Source organism: Rhincodon typus, chromosome 11 (genome assembly GCF_021869965.1).
Source record: "Rhincodon typus isolate 14 chromosome 11, sRhiTyp1.1, whole genome shotgun sequence".
Taxonomy (NCBI): Eukaryota; Metazoa; Chordata; class Chondrichthyes; order Orectolobiformes; family Rhincodontidae; genus Rhincodon; species Rhincodon typus.
In genome coordinates, this window is record NC_063342.1 from 64,698,287 (window position 1) to 64,717,489 (window position 19,203).

Consider the following 19,203-nt stretch of genomic DNA (forward strand, 5'->3'; position numbering starts at 1 on the left):
TGTGACTCCAATTTTACCTGTACCCCTTGGTTTCTTTGGCAATGCTCCTCAGTACCCTACCATTAACTGTATAACTCCTGCCCTGGTTTGCCTTACCAAAATGTTACACCTCATGTTTATCTAAATTTAAACTCCATCTGCAACTCCTTGTCCCATTGGCCCATCTGATCAAGGTCCCATTGTATGCTGAGATCACCTTCTTCACTGTCCCTTACATCTCCAATTTTGGTGTCATCTGCAAACTTCATCTGCATACCTCCTATATTCACATCCAAATCATTTATATCAATGACAAACAGCACCGATCCATGTGGCTCACTGCTTGACACAGGTCTCCAGTCTGAAAAGCAACCCTCTACCACCACCCTCTGCCTCCTACCTTTGAGCCAATTTTGTATCCAATTGGCTAGCTCCCCCTGATTCCATATGATTTAACTTACCAACCAGCCTACCATCTGGAACCTTGTTGAATGTTTTGCTGAAGTCCATGTAGACAACGTCTCCTGCTCTGCCTTCATCAATCTTTGTCACCTCTTAGAAAAACTCAATCCAATTTGTGAGATCTGATTTCCCATGCACAAAGCCATGCTGACTATCCCAAATCAGTCCTTGCCTTTCCAAATACATATAAATCCTGTCCCTCAGAGTCCTTTCCAACAACTTAACCACCACTGACATAAGGCCCACTGATCTATAGTTCCTTGGCTTTTCCTTATAGCCTTTCTTTAAATAATGGCACCACATTAGCCAACCTCCAGTCTTCTGGCACCTCACCCATGTCAATGATACAAATATCCCGGCAAGGGGCCCAGCAGTTTCTTTCCTAGCTTCCCACAAAGTTCTCTCTCCAGGTCCTGGAGATTTATGTACCATGTGTTTTAAGACTTCCAACACCCCCTCTTCTGTAATATGAACTCTTTTCAAGACATCACTATTTATTTCCCCAAGTACCCTAGCTTCCATGTCCTTCTCCAAATTAGACACTAACATGAAATATTTGTTTAGTATCTCAGCCATCTCCTGTGGTTCCATACATAGACGACCATGTTGATCTTAAGGGCCCCTATGCTCACCCTAGTTACTCCTTTGCCATTAATGTACTTAGACAGAATCTGCTTGGATTCTCCTTAATTAACTATATTTGCCAAAGCTATCTCGTGTCCCCTTTTTGACATTCTGATTTCCCTCCTCAGTGTGCTCTTATCACCCTTATACTCCTCTAGGGATTCACTCAAACCCAGCTGTCTATACCTGACACATGCTGCCTCCTTATTCTTGACCAGAGCCTCAATTTCTCTAGTCATCCAGCGTTCCTGACACCTACCAGCCTTGCTTTCCACCCTAACAGGAAAATACTCTCCCTGAACACTCATTATCTCATTTTTAAAGGCCTCCCACTTCCCAACCATCGCTTTACTTGGAAATAGCCTCATCTAATCAACTTTTGAAAGTTCCTGTTTAATACTGTCAAAATTGGCCTTCATCTAATTTAGAACTTTGACTTTTGATCAGTTTTATCCTTTTTCATAACTATTTTAAAATTCATAGAATTGTGATCACTTGCCCCAATGAGCTCCCCCACCTCTGTAACTTGCCCTGTCTTGCTTCCCAACAGAAGGTCAAGTGTTGCTCCTTCTGTAGTAAATACATCACATATTGAATAAGAGTTTTCTTGGACACATTTAACAAGTTTGTCCCCAGCCAAGCCCTTAACGCAATCACAGTCCCAGTCTATTTTAGGAAAGTTATAATCTCTTACCATTACAACCCTATTTTTCGTACGTGTCTGAGATCCCCTTACATATTTGCTTCTTAATTTTCTGCCGACTGCCAGACGTGGCCTATGATGATGCAATCCCAACAAGGTGATCTTCCCTTTCTTATTTCTCAGTTCCACCCATATAACTTCACTGGATGATCTGAAGAATATTCCCCCTAAGTACAGCAGCAATGTTATCCCTAATGAAAAATGCCACGCCTCCTCTTGCGCTACTGCGCGCCCCCCCCCCCCCAATAGCATTTATACCCTGGAACATTAAGTTGCCATCCCTGAGCCACGTGTCTGTAATGGCTATAATATCCCAGTCCCGTGTTCCCAACCATGCCCTTAGTTCATCTGCCTTATCGGTCAGGCCTCTTGCATTGAAGTAAATTTATCAGTCTTACCTTGTTCTCTGCTTTGTTCCTGCTTGACCTGACTGTTTGACTTGCTCCTTTTCCCAACTGTACCAGTCTCAGACTGATCTCTTTCTTCAAATCTCTGGAGTTTAGAAAGGAGATCCAGTTGAGGGTATATAAGATACTAAAGGGGATTGACAAAGTAGAGGTTGAGAGGATGCTCCCCCTTGTGGGACAATCTAGAATGAGAAGTCACATGGTTTTAGGATAAGCGGTGGCAGATTTTAAACAGATGAGAAATTGCTTCTCTCAAAAAATCACAAATCTGTGGAATTCAGTGTGGTGGATACTGGGATAGTGAATAAACTTATGGAGGAGATAGATTTTTAATTAGTAATAGAATGAAGGGTCATGGAGAGCAGACAGAAAAGTGGAGTTGAGGCCGAGATGAGATCAGTCATGATTGTATCAAATGATGGAGCAGGTTCGTGGGGCTAAATGTCCTCCTCCTGCTCCGAGTTCTTATGTTCTTATGTCACAATGTAATGTACCAGCAAAAAGTAAGAGGCTGGGTTGGATGGAACGAAGGTGCCTTCACTTAAAGCTGTTACTGTTCTTACTATATAAATAAGAACATATAGTTTTATAGAAATAGACAAACAAGACAGAACATATGACCTTCAAGTGGGGATTGAAATACATCTGTATTCCCCAGTGCTATAGTCTGTCATTTAACTGTTTTTTTTCCTGAGCAAAGTACTTAGAAAGATTTTCAATATTGTAAGACGTCAACTGATGTGTATGCATGCATGTGTTATAGCTGCAATTTCTGCAATTGCCTGCTAAAAAGGAATGGTGCCATTCAACAGTTCTAATTTTCTCCCCTGGCTGCATCTGAATCTAGATTTTCATGCAGCTGGTGAAATGATTCAAAAGATTTATTTACCTTTAGAATGGTTTCAATGAGGTTTTACTGTTTGGATAACGATGAATATGTTTACTTTAGAACTGTAATTTAAATATGAAGAGTATTTAAAGAGCATTTGAGCTGTAATACCCTTCCATTAAAAGAAGTCTTTGGTTATTTTGTAGTTAGTGACAAAAGTATTTATTCCCATGTGCTTTCTCTTTGGATGCATTTCTTTTTAACAGAATTCCATGGCATTTCTTGAATAATTAACATTGTGAACAATTAAGACATTTTCAAGATGATGCATGATTACTTTTTAAAAAAGTTTAATTTCTGTAATCCAGTCCATATAAAAAATTAACCTTTTGTGAGACATTCATCTTAATTTGAGAAACGCTGTGGAGAACCAGTATCCCGGTAGTAACTTATAATAAATCACTAGATTCATTTAAATCTAATTTAGCATTTTCTGTAACACTAGATAGGTATGGAGTATTACAACAAGTACATTTTCCTGATGTGCAACAAAATTAATATTTAATTTTTTGTCAGTTACCAACACTGAACAGATGATAATCCAAAAATAAAAACAGAAAATACCAGAAGCACTCAGCAGGTCAGGCAGCATCTGTGGGGAAACGTTCTTAAACTTTCAGGTATAAAAGAATATGGGTCAAAGGTGGCTATATGTATTGCCTGTCAGGTTGTATGTTTGTATGAATGTTTGTATACCTGTCATGGTTTATTTGAATGGTTGAAAAGACTGGAGGGGTTTAATAGCGTACTTCCAACCCTATATTAGTGATTTTTAAAAATACATCAGATATAGAATATGTTAGAGAATTTCTTGAAATTTCCATCTGCCACAAAGAAGATTTGCAATTAAAGCGATGGAAGTGAAGCCTGTTGTCATGCTCACAATGTTAAGCTTCCGCATCAATGTTTTTCAACAAGAGGTTATATATTAATTAAACAGTTTTAAATCTCAAATGAGTTGTAACACATGCAATGTAACACGCTGGCAACAAAACCGTATTAACAATATAATGCATCCATTCAAGTCTGAATATTTGTTTCTCCGTTTCTGCATCCTTGTTCTATAATCTTCAGCTTCACTTATGTGAAACCAAAATGTTAATGCGAATGCGCGAGCTATTAATGATGGAGACCATTGAGCTTATCTGCTTCATAGCAATGTCTATTATTCTGTTTCTGATTTACTATTTGTGTCATACGTGAATTCCCAATTAGCCACAAATGCGCACCTTGTTGACCATTATCCTGATGAAATTGGAAATACTGGGATTGAACAACATTAAAATGTCCTATTTTCTTGCTTAAAATATCTCTTTAATCAATCTGTTCACACATGTTATGACACACCTCTGGAGTAGGTGGAACTTGAATGCTTGCCTATGACTGTACCACATGAGCACTCTGATTTTTAATTTACCTGGTATGACATCACTTCAGGGTTATTGCATCCTGAATTGGGACATAAACCCAGATCTTTTGGACCAGGGACAGGGACACTACCACTGCACCAGAAAATTCTTGTAATTGCTTTGTAAAATGGTTACTGGACTGGTAATTCAGAAGCTTGGAATAATTCATCAGAGAACGTGAGTTCAAATCCCACCATTGCAGTTTATAAATTTGAATTCAGTTTTTTTAAAGAGCTAGAAATAAAAACATTGGTATGTGTGAAGGTGACTGAGGAAAAACAATGTTTACTTTTTCCTGTCAAAGTTGGGAAATATTTCATGTATTTTAATAGCCTAGACCTACATGTATGTCCAAATGTGCATCCAAGTGGTTAACTTTTAAATGGTCCCTAAAGTGAACTAGCAAGCCATTCTCTTGTGTCAAACCACTACAATGAGCATCTTAACCATACAGAATGTAGAGATCAAGAAGAACGCACATTCCATCATTTTCCTGAGTAGTTGGTAATAATCGTTGGACTGACATACACATCCCAAGGATTTTTTTTAAATACAAGATAAACAGAATTAAATGAGTATAGAGATAATAAAAGAAAGCTGGACAAAGTGGATTTGGTATTGTCAACGTGTAGACAGTGCAGCAAAGCAATTAAAAAATCTAATATAATGCTGGGGCATGTAACTAAGACAGTGCAATTTTACAAAAGTTAGAAGACCTTAAGGCATAGGCTATTCAGCCCATTCTGTCTGTTCCGCCATTCAATCATAGCTGATGTGTTTTCCAATGCGATTCTTTTGCCTTCCTTGTAAACCTTGATCCCCTTCTCATCAAGAATCTATTTATCTCTATCTTAAATACACTCAATGACCTGGCCTGCAGAGCACTCAGGGGCAGTGAGTTCCATAGATTCATCATCCTCTGGCCAAAGAAATTCCTCCTCATCTCAGTTCTAAAAGATTGCCCCTTCACTCTGCGATTGTGCCCTCAGTTCTAGTCACTCCTACTAATGGAAACATCATACTCACGCCCACACTACCCAGTCCTCTCCGTATTCTGTAAGTTTCAATCTGATCACTCCTCATCCTTCTAAACTCTAACGAGTATAGATCCAATGTCTTCAACTGCTCCCCACATGACAGGTTCTTCAACAGGATCATTCTTCTAAACCTCCTGGACCCCTTCCAATGCTATCAAGTCCTACTTCAGATATGGGGTGCAAAACTGTTCATAACATTCCAAATGCAGTTTGAGCAGTTCCTTGTATAGCCTCTGCAGTCTATTTCTGCTCTTCTTTTCTAGCCCCCTCAAAATGAACGCTAACATTGCATTTGCCTTCCTAACTGCCAACGGAACCTGCAGGTTAACGTTAAGAGAATCCTGAACTAAGACTCCCAAGACCCTTTGCGCTTCAGATTTCTGAAGCCTTTCCTCATTTAGAAAATAGTCTTTGCCTCTATCCTTCCTACCAAAGTGCATTACCCCTCAATTTCTCGCATTGTATTCCATCTGCCATTTCTTTGCTCACTCTCCTTGCCTGTCCATATTCTGCAGCCTCCACAATTCCTGAACACTGCCTGCCCCTGCACCTATCTTCGTGTCATTTGTAAACTTGGCATCAGTGCTGTCAGTTCTTTCGTCCAGATTGTTAATACACAACATGAATAGTTGTCGTCCCAACACAGGCCCGTGCAGAATTCCACTAGTCTGTAGCTGCTATCCTGAAAAAGATTCTTTTACCCCTCACATTCTGCCTTCTGTTAGTCAGGCAATCCTTCATCCATGCCAACACCTCGCCCCTAAACCAAGGACTCTTATTTAGCAGCCTCTTGTGTAGCACCTTGTCAAAGGCCTTCGATAAGTCCAAATAGATCATGTCCACAGGCTTTCCTTTGTCTAACTTGCTTGTTACCTCCTCAAAGAATCTAACAGATCTGTCAGGCATGACCTCCCCTTGATGAAGCCATGCTGACTAAGCTCTATTTTACCATGCTATTCCAAGTACTCTGCATTCTCATCCTTAATAATGGACTAATCTTAGCAATGGCCAAGATTAGGTTAACCAACGTATAGTTTTCTGTCATCTGCTTCCTACCCTCCTTGAACAGGAGTGTTACATTTGCTATTTTCCAGTTCCCTGGGACTTCCTCTGATGCCAGTGATTCCTGAAAAATTACCACCAATACCTTTCTTTCTTTCTTTATTCCTTAATGGGATAAGGGGCGTCGCTGGCTAAGCAGCATTTATTGCCCATCCCTAATTTCTCAGAGAGCAGTTAAGAGTCAACCACGTTCCTGTGCGTCTGGAATCATCTGTAGGCCAGGAAACTGCTATCCTAAAGGATATTCCCTAAAGGACATTAGTGAATCAGATGGGTTTTTCTGACAATAGATTCATGGTCATCATTAGATTCTTAATTCCAGATATTTATTGAATTCAAATTCCACCATCTGCCGTGGTGGAATTTGAACCCAGGTCCCCAGAACGTTATCTGGGTCGACAATCCAGCAATAATGCCACTAAGCCATCGCCTCCCCATTTCGATCTCTACAATCTCCTCAGCTATCACCTTCAGAACTTGGGCTGTGGTCCATCTGTCCAGGTGATTTATCCACCTCGAGACCTTTCAGCTTCCCCGGCATCTTCTCCTTCGTGATGGCCACAATACTCGCCTCTTCCCCCTTCCTTCCTTGAAATTCTGGTATGCTGCTGGTGTCTTCCACTGCGAAAACTAATGCAAAATACCAATTCAGTTCCTCTGCCATTTCTTTATTCCCCATCACAACTTGTGTAGCCTAATTTTCCAGCAGTCCAATGTCCACTCCTGTCTCTCGCTTACCTTTCAGATAGCTGAAGAAAAGTCTTGCTGTCTTCTTTAATATTACTAGCTAGGTTACTCTCATATTTCATCATCTCCCCCTTATTTCTTTTTTAAATTATCCTCTCTTGGCTCTTAAAGGTTTCCCAATCATCTGGCTTCCCACTAATCTTCACCACATTGTATGCTTTTCGTTTTGCTTTTATGCTGTCCTTGACTTTCCCTATCAGTCATGGTTTTCCTTTAGTATGTTTCTTCTTCCTTGGGATGAATTTCTACTGTGCTTCCCAAATTACCTGTAGATACTCCTGCCATTGCTGCTCCATTGTCTTCCCTGCTAGACTCCCCCTCCAGTCAACCCTAGCCAGCTCCTCTCTCATGTCTTTGTAATTACCTTCACTCAGTTATAATACTGTTACATCTGATTCCAGCTTCTCCCTCTCAAACTGCGGGGTAAATTCTATCATATTATGGTCACTTCCTATTCGGGGTTCCTTCACCTTAAGCTCCCTATTCAAGTCTGCCCCTTTATGCATCATCAAATCCAGAATTGCCTGTTCCCTTTTCTTGGGATCTGCTACTAATCTGAGTTTCCCAGTCTGTTTGCATATTGAAGTCCCCCGTGATTATTGTAATAGTGCCTTTCTTGCATGTCTTTTCAACCTCCTGATTTACTTTCTTCCCCACATCCTGACTACTGCTAGGAAGCCCACATCTCCCGTCAGGGTCTTTTTTCCTTTGTGGTTCCTCAATTCTACTCTCTCAGATTCCAGACCTTCTGACTCTATATCACTTCTTGCTTTCAGTTTAATTTAATTTCTTACTAATAAGGCAACTCCACCTCCTCTGCCCATCAGCCTGTCTGTTCAATAAGATGTGTATCCTTGTTTATTTAGTTACCAACCTGGATCCCGTTGTGGCCATGTTTCTGTGATACTCTCAACAAGGTACCTGCCACTTTCAATCTGCTGTATAAGCTCATTTACCTCGTTTCATGTACTGTGTGCATTTAAGTACAACACCCTCCGTCCTGTGTTGACTAACCCCCCCTTCTCATAGTTAACTTCAGGCATAGCAGATGAGGAGACGTCTGTATAGTTGTAGTAATGGCAACTTTAGAAAACTCTGCAGTTTTGATTGTAATGCTGCAGCTGGAATATTGTTGACTGGTGTAGTTGCAGGTAAGAGAAATGAGATGGTTTCAAGTGTAACTGGAATGAATACAACATTTACAATTAGGAAAGAAAGCAGGAACTGAAACTAAAAATGTTAGTTTTTGGGTAGTTGACAGAATGATAACAGGATCATAAGTAATGGGTGTAAAACAAGAGGAAAGTAGATTTTGATTCCTAATCAGGGGTTAAATATTAGACCTGTAACCTGTAAGTTGCTCCCTAGAACTGGTCATTGTTGAGTGCCATAGATTGGTTTGGAATTTTCTGGATAGGTGCCTGGAGGAAGGGCAAGGGACACTCAACAGAGGTCACAACATTGAAAGGTGGATGAGCTAATCCTTGAATTAGACAGTGGACAACCACATCCTGTCAGCGTTGACGCAGCCACAGCACAAAACCACTTTACAAATAAGCAATCATGGACAATCCCCAAAAAGACAACAGATTTCCATTTATTTAACACCTTTTATAACCGACTGATGTCTCAAAACATTTTGCTGCTATTGAATTGTTTCAAATTGTAGATACTGTCCTAATGTAGGAAGCAGCCAAATTTTATACTTCGAACTTCCCCATGTACCAATATGAGAATGAAAAGGTAATCTGTCTATTGATGTTAATTAAGGGAAAACGTGGCCAGTACACTAGGATTAAGCTCCTTCTCTTCAGTGAAATGTGATCTCTTAAGTTCACTTGAGGAAGATGGGGCCTTGATGTACCGACAGAGTAGGACATTCGCTATAGTGTGCTACAGTATCTGTCTTGGTTTTTATGCTCATGTGCTGACATGAGACTTAAAACCAAAACCTTCTGACCTGGAGTTGAGAATGTTACTGACTAACCCACAGCTAACACATGATACTAGACATAATACCAGAGCCCCCACGCTTTAGATGTGAAAGGCAATCAATGGAAGTCAGATCAGCATCAACTGAAATGGATGAAATTTAAAGTGGATAACAGAAATTGACAATTTTTCTGAAGCCAGGAAATTTATTATATTGGATAAAATAATTATAAACTTTAGCAGTGTTCTAAAAATGCATGTTTAAGGTTGCCTTAGAATTCAGGTGCCAGAAAGTGTATAATCACTTCTGTTTATAGTTCTTGACTTATTTTGTTCCAATGAGTATTCCTGTTTTGAAATCAAAACAGTACAGTAATAATAAAACTCTGCAGAATTAAAACCTGGCAAAACATAATGAAGTATTGCTAACAAAAATATAGTTTGTTAGGGCTGCTGCTGTTTTTTGTTTTGCTTGAAAGAATGAATTGCACGTTTAAAAAGTTTTTATCTTGGTTATGATTGTACATGTGTGAACAGAATGACCACTATGCAGAAGGTGAATTTTGCACAAATGCAAAAGTCCGCTGAGGAACGGAGGTGTCAGGAAGACTACAGAAGGTGGCTCCAAGATGACTGTGTATTACCAGCAATTGATTGTATTGAAAATTACAATTGATCTAACATTCATTATCCCACGTTGCATTTCACATAATGCAATTGAAATTACGAATCTCCAAAAAATGTGTAAATTGCAGAAGTTAAATGGGAATAATGGAAGGCTCTATTCTTCGAGTCATAGTTATACAGCACAGAAACAGACCCTTTGGTCCAACCAGTCTATGCCAACCATAATCCCAAACTAAACTGGGTCCCACCTGCCTGCACTTGGCCCAAACCCCTCCAAATATTTCTTATTCATGACTCTAAGAAATCTGGAAGTAAATTTAGAAATAAGCCTGTGTCTCAGGAGCAGCTGTAATATCCATGCTATGCTCAGTGCACCATTTTAGAATTTATTGTGAGTTATTCCATTGGGTGCAGTTAAGACTCCAGTTGTTAGCATCTGTAAATATGGGAAGGCTAATTGGATGTATTTTAATCTGTTTCTTCCTGTATAGATCTTATCGTAAGGTTGCCAATTTGGTTGGAGCCTACCTGGAATTTGATAAAATTATGTCTGACCCTATGTCATGTCTGATCACACAATGGTCCCCTGCTTGGAATTACCCAAATCCCATATGCTTAAGAATATTATTGTACATGTTTCAAGAACTAAGAGGCTATCTTTGCAGGTAAGCGAGTGGAGAAGAGGGAAATCTGAAGGAGAGTGATTCACAGAGGAAAAATCAGGAGGAGGAAAGAAACTCTGATTCTACCATTGACTAATGGTTGTTAGTGCAATTTCAGTGAGTTAGCAATATAATTAGTGAAGACACTCATTCCCTTAATACCAAACAGTAATGTGATGACCTACTGATAGTCTTGATTAAATTGATTTCCAACTTTTCTGCAGAAGGTAAGGTCAAGTTTCAGGTTATTGCCACTTTTAACAGACTTCATCTCTCCTTGGACTCTGTCCTCAATCCTGGTTACATATAGAGCTGGCATTCTGAGTTGGGAATCTTGGTCAAAACCAAGAGTTTTTGTAGTTGGAATATACATGTCAAAAAGAGCACAAAAGCTCTGCACAAAGGATGGTGAGCTTGGTTTTTGGGATAATTCTCGGAGGGCACATTGTCCTGAACATGGTTTGCACCAACATTTCTAAACCATTCCTTTAGCTCGGGCTCAAAAAGGAATATTTCCGTGGAATTATAGAAATTACAACAAAGGAAGAAATCATTTGTTCCTTAGTGATTGTGCTCTCTGTTACGGTTGCATTGCCTGAATGCCTCCCATTCCTCTCCCCCGCACCACCCCCATATCACCAAATATTGTAACCCATACCCAGATATATGTCCTACGTCCTTTGACAATAATGTTTTGTCTCTACCTCAAAAGTTACATAAAGTATAATAGTTGAGGAAGTTTTCTCTGCCCTGATGAGAATCCTTTGTTTCTGTTCCCTATTCTCCCATCATTGGAAATATCATTCACATTTCAGTAAGGTCCCCAGGTTTCCAATCCCTTAACTGATTACGCCTTTGCTAGTGCCATTCTCATACACCACTTACTGCTGCAGTGCCTGGCTCTCATAGGAAATGCTGACTTTTCTAACCAGTAACTTTAGGTGAAGTGTGGGCTATTGTGACATAAAGTTTAAAATCACTGATCCACAGGCTGCTGAAAGTAGCACTTCGTGGTGGGGTGTGGTGGAAATAAACTTCATTCTGGGATGGTTGAGAATCCTATATTATAATTGTTAATGCTGGGAAAATTGCTAGATCTAGTTGTTTCTTTTCCTGTAGGAATGTGCAGATGCTGGATGGTGGGAAGGAGAAATCAATGGTAAACGGGGAGTTTTTCCAGATAACTTTGTGAAACTTCTGCCACCTGACTTTGAAAAAGAAGTAAGTACCTTTCTGCCACTTGTAACTTTGAACTATCATTGTTCCTCTGCTTTTAAAGGCATCAGACAGGCTTATGAAAATGTGCAACTTAATTTATACCCAAAAGACCACAAGCATATTGAATTAAAAATTGCACAGTACAGCACCATCTGTTCTCTTGTGTCTGCTGAGACTGGACTTGTAAAGTGTTATTTTCTTGGCAAGAAACTGAGTCTTGAACTTAAGCAACTCTTGAAATGAGGCTTGGGGGTGGGTTGTGCAAATATAATAAAGTCTGTAAGCAATTTGCTGATTTACTTGATTGTGTTTTCCCTGCATATTGAGGGAAGTTAAATATTGGATCATTTTTAATCATCTACAGTGCTTTGAATAATTTACAGTGGAGTAAAACTGGACTTGAATTTCTATTATAACTGACTTGGTGTTGTCAGGAACTGTGATCATGAGAAACATGGAGGCACTGAAGACTATGGCCCTATACTTTAATGATTTGCTGGCTCCAACCTTACCCAATGCTGCTTCAGTGAATAAAAGTTAGGTGTCAAAAGGAAGAAGAACAAGGCTCAAAACTAGCTTTCTAGAGAGAAAACTGATGTCCAAAATCCATGGAAAACCACAAAGGAAAAGCAGTGGACATAAATAGAAAGGAAATGTTAATAGCATCTGAATCAATACAGCAGGGAAATGCATGTTTGGCAAAGAAGGATGCAAGAAAACAACAATTGGATGGCTTATTTGAACTGAACTGTTTTTGTTGTGGGAACTGCTCTGGAGAGTCATATCATAGGATGTAAAAAGGGAAATATGACAAGTGAATAAGTACATACAATATATTTTGATTTCCAAAAGGCATTCGACAAGGTACAGCAGATACAGCTACTTACTGAGACAAGGCCATGGTGTTAGGAGTAGGATATCTGAATAGACAGAGTGTTGGCTACATAGAAGAAGAGACTAAGGATAAAGAGCGCATTCACCATATGGTGATCTGTAACCAGTAGAGAGTCACGGGGATTTGTGTTTGGGCTGCAGTTATTTACAATATATATTGATGACAGAAATGAACGTACGCTTGCCAAGTTTGTGGATTATACGAAAACAGGTGGGAACGCAAGTAGTGAGGATGACATAATATGAGTCTACATAGGGATATAGATAGGTTAAATGTGTAGGCAAAAACTTGGCAAATGATATCTAATATGGGAAAGTGAGGGTTATATATTTTGGTAGGAAGAATGAAAGAGCTGAAGTGGAGAAAGACTGCAAAAAGTTGCAGAACAGAGGGATTAAATGCCCTTCTGCGTGAATCGTTTTAAGGTAACTCGTAAGTTCAGCTGGTAATAGGGAAGACAAATAGAATATTCTAAGGGAATTTTAAAGGGAATGGAATATTAAAAATAGGGAGATCTTGTTAAAATTGTACAGGGTACTGGTCAGACCACAGCTGGAATACTGTGAACATTTTTGGGCCCCATATCAAAAAAAAATGTACAGGCATTAGCAGCAGTCCAGAGAAGGTTCTCTAGGCTGATACCAGGTATGGATGGACTGTCTCATGAGGAGGGGTTTAGCTTTTTAGACTTGACCTCATTGGATTTTAGGAGAATGAGAGGAGATCTTATTAAAACATATAAGATTCTTAGGAGGCTTGACAGAGTTGATGAGGAGGAGTTCTTTCTCCTTGTAGGAAAGTTTAGGACCAGAAGGCATTACAGCAGAACAAGGTGTTGCCCATTTAAGGCAGATGAGGATTTTTTTTTTTTCTCTGAAGGTGGTAAGTCTGTGTAATTCTTTATTGTAGAGTTTGGGTCATTTAAGTATGTTCCAGGCTGAAAATTTTTAATGAGTAAGGGAATCGAGGGATATAAGGAAAAGGCAGGAAATTGGAGGTGAGGATTATCAGATGAGCCATGATCTCGTTGAATGATGGGTGGACTCAACGGGCTGATATCCTGCCTCTGCACTTACATCTTACAGACGATATCCATTTACTTTATTAACTGAGGCAAAGAATATGAGAGCGAGGGGTTTATGCTAGAATTGTATATTTAAATTACAGTGCATCTTATAAGTCTGGTCACCACAATACAGGAAGAGTGGAATTGCACATGAGAATGTACAGAGCAAATCTGGGATGTTACTCATAATTAAAATATTTTGGCTGCAAGGGCAGATTGCATAGGCCGGATGTTTTTTGGAATAGGAGGCTGAGGAGAAATTTAATTGAGGATAATAAAGTTGAGGGATTTAGAAAGAATGGATGGAAATGACCTATTCCTATCAGTAGAGGGGTCATTGTATGTTGATATAAAATAATTGGTAGGAAGATTAAAAGGAAGTGCTAGAGCTGTTGTGACACAGTCATAGTGTCCTTGCCTTTTGAGCCAGGATGTCTGGATTTAGGTCCCCACCTGTTCCAGAGGTGTGTAGTTACATCTCTGAACAGATTGATTAGAAAATATCTAGAAGGGAGATACAGAAAGAACTTTTCACCCAGCTGGTACTTCTAGAACACTCTGTGATCGGACAGTTGTATAAGAAACACCGTTACAGTTTTTAAAAACCTGCAATACGCATTGGAAGTGCTGTAACCTACAGGGCTGTGGGCAAGAACTGAAAGGTATGTTCAGCCTTGGTAGCTCTTCATTGGCTGTCATATACATATTTAGCTGAATGGCTTTCCCTGTGCTACAAATGTTTGAATTAGTGTTTCTAATATTTGTGTATAATGCTTAGAGCTGGTGCTAAGAAGTGCAGCAAAGAAAACCATTTGTTTTTGAACCATGACCTGCATAGTTTCGGTTGCTGGGTGCTGTTAGCTGCAGCAGGTTGCAAGGATAATAGAGGAAAACAAAAGCAAAACATTAGGCATGGCTCTGTCCAACGTATTCTTTTCAAATCCTGTTGAAGTTCCCTTTCTTTAACCTGAAGCCTTTACGTGTTTCCAAAACTTTGTGGAGCATTTGGTTGAGAACAGGTAGGGGAGAAAGTATGGACTTCTTGTATGGATGGGTTGTTGGTTGGTTAGCATCATATGTGATTTTTCTGTTTGTGAGTGAGTTCTTTGGAATTTTTGCTTAGCATAGCTCATCTTTTTGGTGAATAAGTGGTTCATTAGAAAATATTGATGTATTACAAGTGTTGAAGTTCCAAAACATGGAACCAATTTCTCTTTAATAGCACAGTCAGCTTTAAAATAAATCCACCCCCACACACCAACCCAACCTAAAAATAAGGGATCAGTTTAGAACTGATTTCACATTTTTTTTATAAAGGGAAAGAGAGAGGGAGTTTATACTTGTGGGCTGCTTAATACTGCAGATTGCAACTGGTTTGAGGCAGCCTAATCTAATCTAAATTGGTAGTCAATAGAGAGGTGGGGATTTATAATCTCACTATAATGTGATACATTTAGATCTAGCTCCAAAAGCTGGAAATGTGCATTTTACACTGGTTGTCTGAACGTTAGAGAGGCCCAGTGTGCTGTATCTGGCTAAAATCAGTTAGCCAGGAAACACGTGTGGGACTTTGTTAGCTCAGCTGTTTATTGAAATGGCCTCCAGTAAAATAGTGTTGGTTACTGAGCTTCAGGGATCCTATTATAAACTAATCTGTTCAACCAAAGATTAAAAATTAACCACCAACTATATACTCAGTGCTATCATTCTGCAGTGTTGTCACTGTGCTGTGTTTGTAAAATGCAGATGATAAGTTATAACTGTATCCCAACTGAAACTATTTTGTATAGAATGGGTCTTAAACATTTCTGTGCCATCTGATGTGCCATTTTTAAACATTAGGCTGATCTAGTCAGGATGTTACACCATCAATACTGGATCAATTTGGTTCTGCCTAGTTATTGTCTTCTGTATTTTTTGACACAGCATGTATTGGGATTTTAAACTGAATATGTGCTTATTGAATATTAAATTGCATGTTTTTGTTCTTTAGCGACCCAAGAAGCCTCCACCCCCTTCAGCTCCAACTGTCAAGCCATTGTCGGGTAATGTTTATTAGTTATAAATCATTTCAATTTGATGAAGTTCAAATCAATGTGAAATACATGTACTCCAGTTGAATAAGCCTTTTGATTAAAGTACCACAAAGTTTGAATTAACAAAATTATTTGGGAAAAAAAATTGCGTCAAATATGGACAATATCCTGTTTAAAATTTACCAAAAGGTAGATGCAAATAATCAGATAACTTCATAAATTGTACATAAATATTCTCTGTATTGTTTAATGGTTAAATTAATACGTTTTAGTAAAAGGATTTGCAAATTATCAAGTTATTTTCCATTATTTTAAAAAATAGTGAAATTTAACCTTTTTTTAAATCAAATTGAACTACATGTCAGAAATTCAGAAATGTAAGGGGAGAATGCCTGATCCCCTGGTGTAGAGTCTTCTCATTGTGATCTTCAGTTTAAGCTACTAACCTTATTTGTGCTTCTATTTGCTATTTTCTACTTTTCTTTGAGAGCCTGGAGCACAGTAACTGATTTAACAATGATATGAAAGTTGTAAATGAATAAAAAATGTCATATAAACTTAATGTTAGAAGACAATGAAATGAATAATATATTTGTTTGTTTTTGCAATTTAATTGCTGATTATATCTTGCCCCAAATTGACAAATAACTTTCTTGCATTTTAGAGGTGTGCCATCTAGTGGGCAATTACCCTTACTGATGATTTTTAAAAAATTAAGTTCACCCTTCTTTCTACCTTCTTCCTCCCTTCCCTCTCTATCTCCCCTCTTTCACTCAGCTCTCTTCCTCTTCTCCTCTTTGCACCCTGTATTCCCCCCTCTATACTCTCTTCCCTACCCGTTTCTAACTTGTCTTTCAGTTTCCTTCCTTCTCTCCTTCCTTTTCAATCTCACTACCCTCCCCCCCCGCCGCTGTCTGTCCCACACTTTCCTTCCTGCACTTCTCTCATTCTCCCTCTGCTCTTTCTCTGTCCCATTCCATATGTCTCCCACACTCCCGCAACCCTCTCCACACTCTCTCTCCCTCCCGCCTCTCGCTCTAGCTGTCACTCTCTCTCCCCTCCCCTTCTTGCACATGCATGCGCTGTCCGCCCCCTCCCCCCACCCTTTTTGTGCTTGTGCATGCTCTCTGCCCCTCCAATCTCCCCTTCTCATCCACAAGTGCCATCTGCCCCTTCCCTCTCGCCCTCACACGCGCCCTCTTGATCTCTTGTGCACTGTCTCTGCCCCCTCCCCTCCCCCTCTGCCTTGCACTCTCTCCGCTCACTTTCTTCACCCTCTCATGCGCGCTCTTGCCACGCCCCACTTCACTTGCCCTCTTGCACTCCCTCTCGTTCTCTCCGTCCCCTCCTCTCCCCCCCCCCCCCCCTCTTCCGTGCCATCTCGCTCTTGCTGTCTTCCTCTCTCTCTTCCCCCATGTCTCTTTTCCACTCTTTCCTTCTCTCCTTCCACAATAGGGCCACAGTACAAAGAATAGTTAGGATGATTAAAAATGGCAAAAAGGCTCTGTGTTTTGATGCACAAAGCACTCGGTAAAAGCTAGATGAATTGCTGCTGAAAATTGAGGTAAATGGATATGATCTTGTAGCCACTACAGAGACATGGTTTATAAGGAGATCAAAGTAGAATTTAACATTCAGGGAAATTTGACCTTTTGGCAAGACATGAGGGAAGGTGGGGTAGCACTGTTAATAAGACCTGAAGTGAGGACAGTTGTAAGAGATGATCTAGATGTAGAGTCCATTTGGATGGAGGTAGATAACGGCAAGGGAAAGAAAACATTGTCAGGAGTAGTGTATTTACCCCAAAACAGTAGCCATACTGTAGGAAAGGATATAATGTTAAAAGAATAGACCAATAATTTGGGTGATTTCAATCTTCATGTTGATTGGATCAACCAAGTTGGAAAGGGTATCTACAACAATAAATTCGTAGAGTGCATTAGGATAGTTTCCTAGAGCAATATATACTGGAGCCAACCAGGGAAAAGGCTATCCTGGAGCTGATAATGACGCAGGTTTAATAAATGACTTCAGAATGAAAGATCCCCTAAAGTAGTGATCATAACATGATAGAATTTAATATTCAGTTTGAGTGTGAGAAATCTGTGTTAGAAACAACTGTAATTAACTTAAAACGGAATTAGCTAAAGTGCACTGGGCAGATAGATTGGAAGAAAAGACAGTGAGTAAACATGGTAGACATTTAACGCAGTAATTCAAGACTCTCAGCAACAATGTATCCCGGTAAGGAGTAAAGATTCTGAGAGGGATAAACCAACCATAGCTGACCAAGGAAGTTAAGGAATGTATGAAGTTGAAAGAAAAAGCATACAAGCAGGCAAAAGTCAGTGATCGGTCTGAAGACTGGAATAAATTCAGAATCCAGCAAAGGAAAACTAAAAGGATAATAGAGAGAAAATAAACCATGAGGGCAAACTGGTGAGGAGATAATAAGAGCTTCTTGAAATATATAAAAAGGCCAATAGTGGTCAAAGTGAACATAGGTCCCTTAGAAAATAAATCTGGGGAGAAGTCGGGGGCAGCAAGTAAATGGCAGAGGAGTTGATGGCATCAGTCTTTATAGTGGAAGATACTTCAAATGTTTCATTAATACTAATAAATATGGGGAGGAATTAAGTACCATCACCATCACTGGAGAAGTAGAATTAGACAAACTTATGGGATGAAAGCATTTAAGTTCCCTAGTCCTGATGGTGTAAGTCTGAGGATCCGAGAGGAAGTAGCTACAGACGTAATGGATGCATTGGTTGTAATTTTCCAAAAAATATTGAATCCTGTAGCAGTACCAGAGGATTAGAAACCTCCCAATGTAACACCCCTATTCAAAAAGGGAGGGAGACCAAAAGCAACTAACTATAGACTGATTAACCTAATATGTATTGTTGGAATCAATTATTAAGGAAGTAATAACAGCATATTTGGAAAATCCTAATCTAATCAATTAGAATCAGCATGGCTTTATGAAAGGGAAATCGTATTTGATTAATTTAGAGTTTTTCGAGGAAATCTTAACCAGGATCGATTGAGGGAAAGTAGTAGATGTGTTATATTTGGCCTTCTGGAAGGCATTTAACAAGGTTGCTCACAAAAGCTTAAATTGTAAGATAAGACCCATGATGTTGGTTTGGATAGACAGTTGGCTAATGGGCAGGAAACAATGAATGGGAGTTAGGAGATAACAAAGTGTAGAACTGGATGAACACAGCAGGCCAAACAGCATCAGAGGAGCAGAAAAGCTGACGTTTTGGGCCTAGACCCTCCTTCAGAAATTAGTTAGGAGTTAGGAGTTCTCTTTCAGGTTGGAAATCTAGCCAGCGGTGTGCCACAGGGATCAGTGCTGACATTGCAACAATTTACAATATCCATATGAATGACTTGGAAGAAATAAGCGAATGTATTGTAACCAAATTTGCAGATGACACAAAGT

The 19,203-nt window shown here is 39.5% G+C and overlaps 1 protein-coding gene across 1 annotated transcript in view; it reads left to right on the top strand.

The window, feature by feature from the left end:
- Positions 1-19,203, top strand: part of LOC109930959 (SH3 domain-containing kinase-binding protein 1) — a gene marked incomplete at its 5' end in the record, with an annotated part of 89,783 nt that overhangs the window by 52,536 nt on the left and 18,044 nt on the right. The window contains 2 exons of the mRNA XM_048602527.1: positions 11,660-11,761; positions 15,713-15,764. Coding sequence (XP_048458484.1) covers positions 11,660-11,761; positions 15,713-15,764 — 154 coding nt within the window. The remainder of the gene's footprint in view (positions 1-11,659; positions 11,762-15,712; positions 15,765-19,203) is intronic.